At 46.9% G+C, this 11,367-nt stretch overlaps 1 protein-coding gene across 1 annotated transcript in view; it reads right to left on the bottom strand.

The window, feature by feature from the left end:
* The window catches only part of LOC306780094 (tyrosine-protein kinase receptor UFO-like), a gene marked incomplete at its 5' end in the record, with an annotated part of 29,404 nt that extends 21,516 nt beyond the window's left edge, over positions 1 to 7,888 (bottom strand). The window contains 2 exons of the mRNA XM_079272303.1: positions 6,882 to 7,012; positions 7,523 to 7,888. Coding sequence (XP_079128429.1) covers positions 6,882 to 7,012; positions 7,523 to 7,888 — 497 coding nt within the window. The remainder of the gene's footprint in view (positions 1 to 6,881; positions 7,013 to 7,522) is intronic.
* Between the last annotated feature and the right edge of the window lie 3,479 nt (positions 7,889 to 11,367).

The following is an 11,367-nucleotide window of genomic DNA, read 5'->3' on the forward strand; positions in this document are numbered from 1 at the left end:
CGCTGTTAAATATTGCAGTGTGCACACAAACCGAACAAAGGAGCAACTGCAACATTGTATCATATTAACCCCTGAATCGGAACAAAGCAAACGAACTGAAGGTGTGAAAACGCCCTGAAACACTGCAACAAAGTTTCAATAACTTTCAGTGACACAAGGCGTCACTTTTAAAGAGCAATCAGGATGTGAGGACACACGCACAGGCTCAGAGGCAGATTATCACATTTAATTTACAATTAATGAGCGACTAATGCAGCCAGGATGTCTTCGGACAAAGCATCGATGCGGTGCGTCACAGTGTTGTTGGACACCGGGATCATGTCCAACTTTTTTGCTTCTTTCTCCCCAATCATACATTCCACCATCTCTCTGGCAGCTGGCAAGCTCACGTCTTCGGCGATTGTGTGCGGTAGCCCCTTTCTCGCTATTCTGTAACCAGATATGAAGCCCGTAGTGCGTCATTTATAGACCAACACATGAATGAGACTCCAGTTGTTTTTGGCTGTTTTGTAACTCCTCCAATTTCGATATTAAAATATGTAAGGGCTTTTGACTTGCACTGGCATGCTTGGTGTTCAGGTGGCGACGTAAATAAGAGCTTCAGACTCTTAGCCAGAACCTCACTGCACACCACGCACTGTGGCTTTGGCAATCTGCGTTGCCAATCCAAGTGAAGCCCAGACACAGATACTTTTCATCATATTTCCTCTTTTTTTCCCAGTCTGCGCCGTCTCATCTTCCTGACTCTGGCTCGATTTCTTCTCCCGGTCTCTCCCCAACGCACCTCTCCGTTCCCCTCGCCTCCGATTCCTCTCTCTCTCTCTCCCTCTCCTCTTTTACGACTGATAGCTTCAGATGTCCCACCTGACAGTTTTTAAATTAAAATTACATTTTTTTTAAATATTTAATATTATTACACCATCAGACCGCCATTACACTTTTCCTCTCGCGCACCCCCTAGAGGCAGCTCGCGCACCCCCAGGGGTGCGCGCACCCCACTTTGGGAATCCCTGCTCTACAGCATCAAATAAAAATGTTAAGCATCCACAGAGCATGCCAAGGCTCTCCTTAACTCCTCCTTAAAATATTAGGAGAATGTGCAGACTTGACCTTTGCATCAAGTTCAGGACGACAATAAATCACCCCTCGTTTCACCGAGCGACGCCCGTGAAGATTTTCTCAAGCTTGTCAACCCGCCCTGCTAGTCTGTTTCATGACCGACCTTCGACCTCTGACCCCCCCAGAGGACTCTGCTGCAGCCCATCTCACGCAGACGCACACATAATTCAGCCGCTGACAACCGACATGTAGCGTAAACAGCACACTTTGACAGCACTCGTTCTGCCCGTGAGCAGAACGTGCCCTCGCTTCTGTAAATGTGCGTTGAAAGAAGCTCCTTCTGGGCGATGGATGAAGGGGCCCCGCTGGGCCCCACCGCCTCGCCTCCTCTGTGTGATTTTCTTCGCCGTTAAAAGTCATTCCTCCCTTTTTGTTTTGAAGCTTGACCGAGCCCTTTCATGAATCAGCGTGGCCCTGACTTTGTTTGCCTTTTTTTGTCTCAGTGCCATGTTGAACAAAAGCAGGCCTACTTTCTTTCTCTGTCTCTGAGAGCTGCATTCATATCATAATAAGCTCCCAGAACCTTTTTATGAGAAGGCAGAGGCAGACGGGAGAGAGAGCAGGCCCTGGTTAACCTCTGTGTGTGTGTGTGTGGCCCGTCTGCAGTAATTCGTTTGTGCTTCACTACTCCATCTCCTCCCTTTTGTCCCCCGAATTCCCTCGAGGTCCCACACTCTTTTCCACCCAGTCTCTGCTCCTATACTGTCTCTGTCTCTCTCTCTCTCTCTCTCTCTCTCTCTCTCTCTCTCTCTCTCTCTCTCTCTCTCTCGTAGAAAAAGTTAAATGTCAGTGGACATAAACATACCAAAAATACCCGACACAGTCCGAGCATTTATCCTCCCCTCTGTCCCTCCTTTTATCTTTCTGGCTTTTTAACGCTATACGTAACTCAGGCCCCTCCATTCACTGCCGGGCCTCTGGCCTTTTCTCATTTGGCCTCCCTTTTCATGCCATTCTTCGGATTCATCGCTCTTGCCCCCTTTTTTACCCCATCCATCATTCCGATGCTTGGGTCTGAGTCAGACTGGCTCTGACTCACAAACCAAAGCATCCCCCCCCACCCCCACCCACCCACCCACACACACCCTCTTTATCCCTTACATCCCCTCTCACTAGGCCACAGCCATCCCTGCATCCAAATAGGAACTGAGACGTCGGTCAAAAAAATCAGTTTGAGAGCATCGGCCATGAGCTTATAAATCTCTGCGGTGTCTCGTAATGTCTGTCCCTCTCGGTCTGCTGAGGGCAGAGGCGCAGCTCCCACGGAGACAGCGTGACCGTAATGGTCAAAACACATGAGCCGACAGGTGGAGGCCCCTGTGGGGACCCCGTGTTTTCGACCCACTGCGGTTGTAGCCGTCTGACTTGATTGTAAGAACAGATCAGGACTTCTGAGTGATGGTTGGTTAGCACTGGGGCTGCTACTGACCATTATTTTCTCGATTAATAGTTTGCTCTATAAAATGTCAGACAATAGGGAGAAATGTCCATCCCAGTTTCTCAAAGTCCAAAGTGATGTCTTTAAATGTCTGGTCAGTCCAAAACCCAAATATATTCAGTTTAATATAAAACAGAGAAAACTAGGAGATCTCCATGTTTCGGATGCTGAAAACAGCCTTTTCTGCCATTTCTGCATTCAAAATGACTCATTCTTGATATGCTTATGAGGATTATTTGACACACAACTAACTGATTGGTCGACTATTCGTTGCAGGCATGTAGACCAGCAGGAGTCCAGTCTGGTTTTCTGTAGAACAGAACCTCTCTCCTTGTTGCTTGCCTTGTTGCTACATGCCTGTGAACTGAGTTCCCAGTGTTGTGATTCTCTCACTTCCCAGCAGGATTTATTTTCAGCTCTTTCCCTGCCTGGAATCCATCTCTGGAAATTCCACAGTATTCTGGAAAACAAACCCACCACTGGAATCCTGTTGTAGATACTGGTTTGTTCACATTAAGAGTACAAAGAAAAGTATGCAGAAGTGTTCATGCTGCACCTGATCTAGCAAACAAACAAACATAGAGCTGCACTATGAAGGAACTCTCCTGCATCCCCTCTATACGTGCTGTCACTGAACCATCACGAGGAGCTCGAGCCTGATCGAGCCAATGAAACTAATCGTTCACTTGTCTCAAAGGGCTTTATGGGTGTAATGAATTCCTTCATGTCGGCCAGATGTTGGGCTCCCGCTGCAGCCACCCCAAAGCAAATGTGTTGAACACGTTAGGAGCAGAGTGCTGACTGGGCTAATTGCTCGTTCGTTTGTTTTCCCTGTGAAGCTGAATAATCACAGATGGTTAATTGTGAGAAAGACCGCTGCGGCTGCTCGGTGCCAAATGAAAAGCTTTACCTGTCAGTGTGCCGCCGGCTACTGGCATCCAAGCGGAGCATAAAACGGCGAGGAGCAGAAAGGACCACTTGGACCCGTTCATGGTGTCTCCTCCTCTGAGAATGCGCTTCATGAGAAGAGCAGTCATCTTGGAAACGTCCCCGGATTCCATCACCTCATCTCAGCAGCTCCGAGAACACCAAAGTTGTGCGGTGGGGAAAACCGTTTGGCTGTGACTCCGGCCGATGCTGGAAGTGTGTGCCGATTATCCACCGATGAGCCCAAAGAGTAAACCGGATCCCCTTTCGGTTCCCCTTTATTTTAAAACAGGAGACAGAATGTAGAAACTGCTCAAAAGTCTTGTCGCTTCACTTCTTCCGCTGTTGTTTTGGTTGATCCCGAAACTGTCCACTGAACGTCTCCCAGAAAGAAATAGCGCACAACTTAAAACAAACAAAAAACGCGCTCCGAACTTTTCGGCCGCTGATAAACTTCACCAAATCTATTTCTAGCAAACCGAGGGAGTATTTTTTTTAAACAGTGTTTCCCGCAGCCTGTCCTCTCGTCTCTCCTGCCCCACCGACTCCCTCAGACATTCCCTCTCTCCCTTCTTCAAACAGGATTCAAATTCCTCAACTCAAAGTTCTTTCCACCCTCCTCCTCCTCCTCCTCCTCCTCCTCCTGAGCCTCCCTCCTTTTTCTCAGGGGGTGTGAGAAACCCTGCGGCATGCTGATTGTCTCAGCACAATCCCCCCATTAGCTTTTTTAATTACACACTGGATCTCCTGAAGTTGTAAAATAGCGCAGTTGATCACCCTGTTTCCCTCTGGACCACAAAGTCCGTGTGTCAGTCTGCGGCAAAGACGGACCTGCGCACTGCACTGTCCGTGTGTGGATCAACTAAATAGGTACATTAATAAGTCATGGCAAGACTAAATGAGACAAACTGAGTTAAAACCTGTCATCTTGGTATTTTAAAGAGCAGTAACTTCATTTGTTTTCAGCCATGTTTAATTCATTCATCCTCACATTACACAGGTTTATTTCTGGCTCATTCGGTTTGAATACCTGTGTGTTGTTAACTCTGTTTATATTTGTGTATTGACACTGAATTCATATTTTTGCACGATTTCCTCTGCTTTTGTCATTATTCTACATATGTGACATCCTGTTTATGCTCAAAACGGTTTGATTGATTTTCATTTTTCATGTATAAAACAAAAGATTAAATGAGTGAAATAAAATGGCTCCTCAAGTCCTTGAAAGGACTGGCTTAATTAATACACTGGCTAATGAGAACCTCTGCCTTCCAAGGCATCAGGCCATCAGCTCACTTTGTTTAAAACGGTCCAACCTCTATTACAGTCTTACTTACAGTGGAGGCTGGGGGGAATGTATGACAGTAAAGCAATAGGAATGATAATCAAACTATTCTGTTTGCATTTGCAACCCCACATAACCAGCATCCTGTCATCAGAATGAGTTTGAGTGAGATCTACAGTTTCAGCCATAACAGACGGGAGCATCATCAGCTGTAGTCTAAATAAAAGCAGGCTGTCCCCAATGATTCCCATCAGCAGTGTTAGCTCGCTGGGTTGTTGTCGACTGTGATGTCTGAGGTGATTGTGTGGGTTTGGACGGAGGTGGCGCAGCGAGAGTTCACATACCATTCATGAATAATTGATTTGCTGCGTAGATTCCTGTTTTCTTCCCATGAAAACGATGGGAGGTACCGGGACTCAGGTTGCGAAGACCTGGGTCCCACTGGCCCTTTAAGAGTGGCTCTGTGGACAGTGTTGTGTTCCCAGGGTCTTTAATGGAGACAAGAGAGGGAGACTGAGAAAGACCCCATTGTATATGCTCTCTTTTCAATGGGAGCTTGAGCAATGGTGCTCTCACTGCTTCCAGATAGAAGGAGAGAGAGAGAGAGAGAGAGAGAGAGAGAGAGAGAGAGAGAGAGAGAGAGAGGGGAGGGGAGGGAGAAGGGTCACCGAGGGGGTCCTGTACAAGAAAGAGGGGTGTTCTACTCTGAAACACAATGTTTTTGGGCTGGATGGGCCTGGAAGGAGTGAGTGTTTGGGTTTTGAGGGGGATGGGCATCGGTGTTTAGGTTTTTAGGCCACACCGAAATCCAGCAAACCTGTTTTCACGGACTTAAAGACTTAGGGACTTTTGGGTAAAGTGGATTAACAGAGTTTATTGCTTTCAGTTTCAAACCCAACAACAGTTGGACAGCAGTTATTCTCTCACAAGGGCAGACTCTCGTTGTTAGTCTCCACCGCCTGTGGAACAAAACAACCTGTTGGTGTAGAAGACTCCCTATTGGCTGGCAGACATGGGAAACACCTTCCTCCTGCGCTCCCAGCTACACATGCTAACAATGAGCAAACACCTTCCTCTTCTTCTTCATCGTCTTCATGCTGCAGCTTCCATTCTATGGACTACAATGACAGACCGGCTAAAGTTTACAGGGGCTCTTCTGCCCCCTGCTGGTGACACATGCAAAGCCTTCATGCTACAAATTAGACCAAACACTCCCTGGCAGAAATGACAATAACTCAGTAAATACACAGTTACATTAAAAAGAATTCACTTTTGTACGGAGTTCAAAAAAATTCAAATTTGTAGGTGTGTTTGTGAAAAAAAAGGGTTTTCAAGACTTTTCTGTAAATGTTTTGTTGTTTTTCAAACCCTGCGCTCACCAGACATTATGTCTGGCGTGTGTGTGTGCGTGTGACATGGTGATAGATATTGGGCAGCATGATGTGCCCCGTCTCCTTCTAACGCAGCATTTCTCTTTTCAGAATCAGAATCAGCTTTATTGGCCATGTGTGCGTGTGCATACATGGAATTTGACTCCGGTTACACATTACTCTCATCGTACATACACACACATGAAATATATACAATAAACAAGAGAAATATAAAAAACAAAGACATTAATGACAACAAAGTAGAACAGAGAAACTAAGCATAAACATTTAACATTTAAGTAATATGTACAATATAAATATATTTGAGCATAAAGAACATAAAGAACAACAACAATGACAATGGACAATGGATTTGGGATATTCGTGCAGAAGGTGGTAATAGTGCAAATAGTGCAAATGAAGATGCAACATGTCTGATTAATTGTTCATCAGAGTGACGGCCAGTGGAAAGAAGCTGTTCCTGTGTCTGGTGGTCTTGGCGTACAGAGCCCTGTAGCGCCTACCAGAGGGGAGGAGTTGGAACAGCTTGTGTCCAGGGTGTGAAGGGTCTGCAGAGATCTTTCCTGCCCGTTTCCTGACTGTGGAGGTGAACAAGTCCAGGATGGAGGGCAGGCTGGAACCAGTGATCCTCTCTGCAGACCTGACAATCCGTTGTAGTCTGTTTCTGTCCTGTTTGGTGGCCGATCCAAACCACACAGTGATAGAGGAGCAGAGAACAGACTGGATGATGGTGGAGTAGAAAAGAATCAGCATCTCCTGAGACAAGTTGAACTTCTTGAGCTGGCGCAGGAAGTTCAACCTCTGCTGGGCCCTTTTCCTGATGGTGTCGATGTTGGGGGCCCACTTCAGGTCCTGGGAGATTGTGGATCCCATAAACCTGAAGGTCTCCACAGCGGACACAGTGCTGTTGAGTATGGTGGGGAGGGGGGGGGGGGGGGACAATGTTGGGGGGCTCCTCCTGAAGTCCACTGTCATCTCCACAGTATTGAGCTTGTTCAGCTCCGGGAGGCTGGCACAGTGAGCTGGGAGAGTTTGGTTTGAGTATTTCCGGGATGATGGTGTTGAACGCTGAGCTAAAGTCCACAAACAGAACCCTTGCATATGTCATGGGGAGTCGAGGTGTTGCAGCATGTGGTGCAGTCCCATGTTAACTGCATCATCCACCGACCTGTTTGCACGGTAGGCAAACTGCAGGGGGTCCAGCAGGGGTCCTGTGATGTCCTTCAGATGGGTCAACTCCAGTCTCTCAAAGGATTTCATGACCACAGACGTCAGGGCGACGGGCTTGTAGTCATTTAATCCTGTGATGGAGGATTTCTTGGGGACCGGGATGATCGTGGAGCATTTGAAGCAGGAGGGGACTTCACACAGCTCCAGTGATCGGTTGAAGATCTCCGGGAAGATGGGGGCCAGCTGGTCAGCACAGACTTTCAGGCAGGAGGGGGCCACACCGTCTGGGTCCGGAGCCTTCCTGATCTTCTGTCTGTGAAAGAGCCGACTCACATCCTCTTCACAGATCCTCAGTGCCGGTGGGGGGGTCGGTTGGGAGAGATGAGGAGGCTTATCAAACCTGCAGTAGAAGACATTCAGGTCGTCAGCCAGTTGGTGATTGTCCTCAGTGGGGGGGGGGGGGTCTCCTGTAGTTCGTGAGTACTTGCAGGCCTCTCCAGACTGACAAGGGGTCGTCAGTGCAGGCAAAGCAGGACTGTAGCTCCAGGTTTGCCTCATTAGTCCATCTCCTCACAGTCTTCACCACAGGCTTTGCAGATTTAAATTTATGCCTGTAGGTCGGGAGAAGATGGAGTGTCCCAAAGCTGCACGGGGGACTGAGCGGTATGCATCCTTTATTACAGTGTAGCAGTGGTCCAGTGTGTTTTTGTCCCTGGTGCTACACTTAATATGTTGTCTGTATTTTGGCAGTTCTTTGCTGAGGTTTGTCTGTTGAAGTCCCCAAGAACAATGAGCAGGGAGTCTGGATGTTTGTGCTCCATGTTGGTGATCTGCTCAGCCAGGTGTTGGAGCGCCTCACTCACACAGGCCTGAGGTGGGATGTAAACACCGACCAGAATGAATGAGGAAAACTCCCACGGTGAATAAAATGGTTTGCAGTCTATTAAAAGTGTTTCCAAGTGAGGGCTGCATGATTCTTTTAACACTGTGACATCAGTACACCAACCTTTGTTAATATAAAAGCAGATTTTTAAATTTGAGTTGAACAATATTTCATTGGATGTTTTACATCGGGAGGAAGTGCATTTCTGTCTCAACCAGCTGACATGTTTTCTTTTGTTTCATTCATATTATTATGTTGCTACTCACCTCTCCTCTCGCTTCAGATCACTTCACTTCCCGCCTTTGTGTGTGTGTGTGTGTTTTCCCGCCGGTTTTGATTGGCTGCCCCGCCCTGACTAGTTTCACCTGTCCCTCGTTAGCACTGCGCTGTCTGGACCTCCTGCGCACCTGTTCCCACTTCCCCAGTCAGTCATTCCCTACATGTACCGGCGTGTTTTCCTTTGTTCTTTGGCCTCTGTGTTCTCCCACAGAAATAATTTTCTGCAATAAGCCAAAATCCAAAAGAAAAATTCCATTTGCTTTCTGTCGAAGACACTTCCGGGGGGTGGCCTAGGGAAATATGTTATAATAGGCAGCACTTTTACATCCCTAAAACCCTGAAGAAAATAAACTGGGTTAAAGTAAAGCTTCCATGAACTCAAGCTCCAAAGTAAACGGTCTTGAGGTATGTCGCTTCTGTATCAACCCCATTCAGCGACCTCCGTGAGGATTTCCTTCTGGTGTGTTGGTGTTTCTCCTAGGTCCCTCGTGTTACATAATGTTGTCCTCATTGTGATGAACAAGCGCATGCCAACACAATGAGTGGCGTTTAATCCCGCTTGGATCCGTGATTTAAAAAATGTGTTAATATCTTGGCGGTTGCTGCTTGTGTGAGGGCATATGCATCCCAGGTCTGAGTAGATTACAAATCTTGGTTGGGCCTATCCAGCGCACTGCAACAACATCCCTCCAGCTGTGCAGCAAGAATAATCCCTCTGTTTTAATCTGCTTGAGCAGGGAGGTGACCCTTGCCCTGGTCTGGAGGCCGTCCAAGGTCCCGTAGATACACTGGGACACAACGGTTTGATGGCAGTTTAATTATAAGTTATTACGACATATGTCGCGCGCAAGACCGCAAACAGAGGCTTAAAGATCTGTGCGTGCTTTTCCTAAGAGGGGAGCCGAATCGGGGGAAGAGTCTAGCGTCACATCTGCCGATGGCCGCCGTGAAAATCATAGTGATCTCTGCGGTGGGATTTATCCATCGCTGTTATGATTATTTTGGCTTTTACGCTCGTATGATGTTCATGTGTGCATGAGCGGGGACAGTTCCAATTCCAGTCACAACAACACGGGTTTAAGGAAGGAAGGCCTAAATAGTGGGGATTATTCTCTCTCTCTCTCTCTCTCTCTCTCTCTCTCTCTCTCTCTCTCTCTCTCTCTCCCCCTCCCCCCACCCCTCTTTCTTTCTCACCCTATTTTCAGCATCTAATGCTCTGCCTGTCATCTAGTCCCTGTTGCTGCGATGAACACAAGCATGAGCGCGGCGGGCATCCATCGGGGCTTCCTCAGGAAATACGGTAAGCCTGCTTTGACTCCCTCATCCGTGTGCAGTTCTCGGCCTTCAACGACGGGCCATTGTTGTTTGCTTCATGTTTCTGCTCATTCCATAACATTCATTTTGTTTTGTTGACCCATGAAATGTAGGTTACTGGAATGCACAGTGTTGTTGTTTTTAATACTCTCTCTATCCGCCTATGTTTTGTTTCTATTGGACATGTGGTTCAGCTGTGTTTGCAGTCTACGCTTGTGTGTTTTTACACTGTGCAACACAAGCAGACAGCTAAAGATCAGTTGCCGTTATTTGGTCGAGAATTTTGATCAGAAATGGACATAAAGAAAAAACAACTTCTCTTCCAACATCGACAGCCAAAATGAAAACAAATTATTACACTTTTTGAAGGACGTCATCTTCAGTTGACAAAATGACACTTTTAGACTTGTGCTTGTTATATTCCCCTCCCGGGGACTAATACATATAATACATAAGAGGAGCGATATCGATCTTTGTGTGACGTCATCGCTCCCAGATGTGTATTTTTGTTTTTTAACAGAATGACGAGATGTTCGCTTACAAAGCCAAGTCAGACTGCAGGACTCAGCCAACGTCTCATGTCTTTGTGCTTATGTTACATCTGTTTCATATCTCCATCTGATAGTGGCGTCATGGGGGCTCAGGGGACAGAGGCAGAAGATACAGCTTTCTAGCAATGTCAGCAGTTCAGGTTGAAAAAACAAAAATCGTTGTCTCTTAACTGTGGACTTCTAATAGTGAAATACTAAACTCACCTGCTCATCTCTAATCCTCTGTGTGGAGGAATAAAGCAGATCTCCCCCGATCATCAACGTGCGCTGCCCATCTAATACCATTGTTACACTAACGGCATCTAACGGCATATAACGGCAGCTAACATCAGCTAACGGCATCTAACGGCATCGAACGGCATCGAACGGCATCTAACGGCATCTAACGGCATATAACGGCAGCTAACGGCAGCTAACGGCATCTAACGGCATCTAACGGCATATAACGGCATCTAACGGCATATAACGGCAGCTAACGGCATCTAACGGCATCGAACGGCATCGAACGGCATCTAACGGCATCTAACGGCAGCTAACGGCATATAACGGCATATAACGGCATCTAACGGCATATAACGGCATCTAACGGCATATAACGGCAGCTAACGGCATCTAACGGCATATAACGGCATATAACGGCAGCTAACGGCAGCTAACGGCAGCTAACGGCAGCTAACGGCATCTAACGGCATCTAACGGCATCGTGTGTGTCCTGTCCTGAAAACTCTCAGCATGTTGTAAAAACAGAGGCTTTCCTGTTATTGCTACAAGTTAAAGTTGCCCTAAAAGGTCTGGAAACAAGATGATTGACATGTAACTTTCATACATGCAGCTCTGTGCTCTATACGGTTTACATTTCTCCACTTATTTTGGATTTCAGGCTGTGTAGTTGCTTTTTCCTATTCCTATTTGTCATTTTCATATTCAAGTTTACGTTCAAGCAACACTATGTTTGCTACAGATTATTTCCTGCTGAAGAAGCACCTCTTGTCCAGTGTTAAACAGCTTCT

The sequence above is a fragment of the Melanostigma gelatinosum genome (genome assembly GCF_949748355.1).
Source record: "Melanostigma gelatinosum genome assembly, chromosome: 7".
In the NCBI taxonomy this organism is placed as follows: Eukaryota; Metazoa; Chordata; class Actinopteri; order Perciformes; family Zoarcidae; genus Melanostigma; species Melanostigma gelatinosum.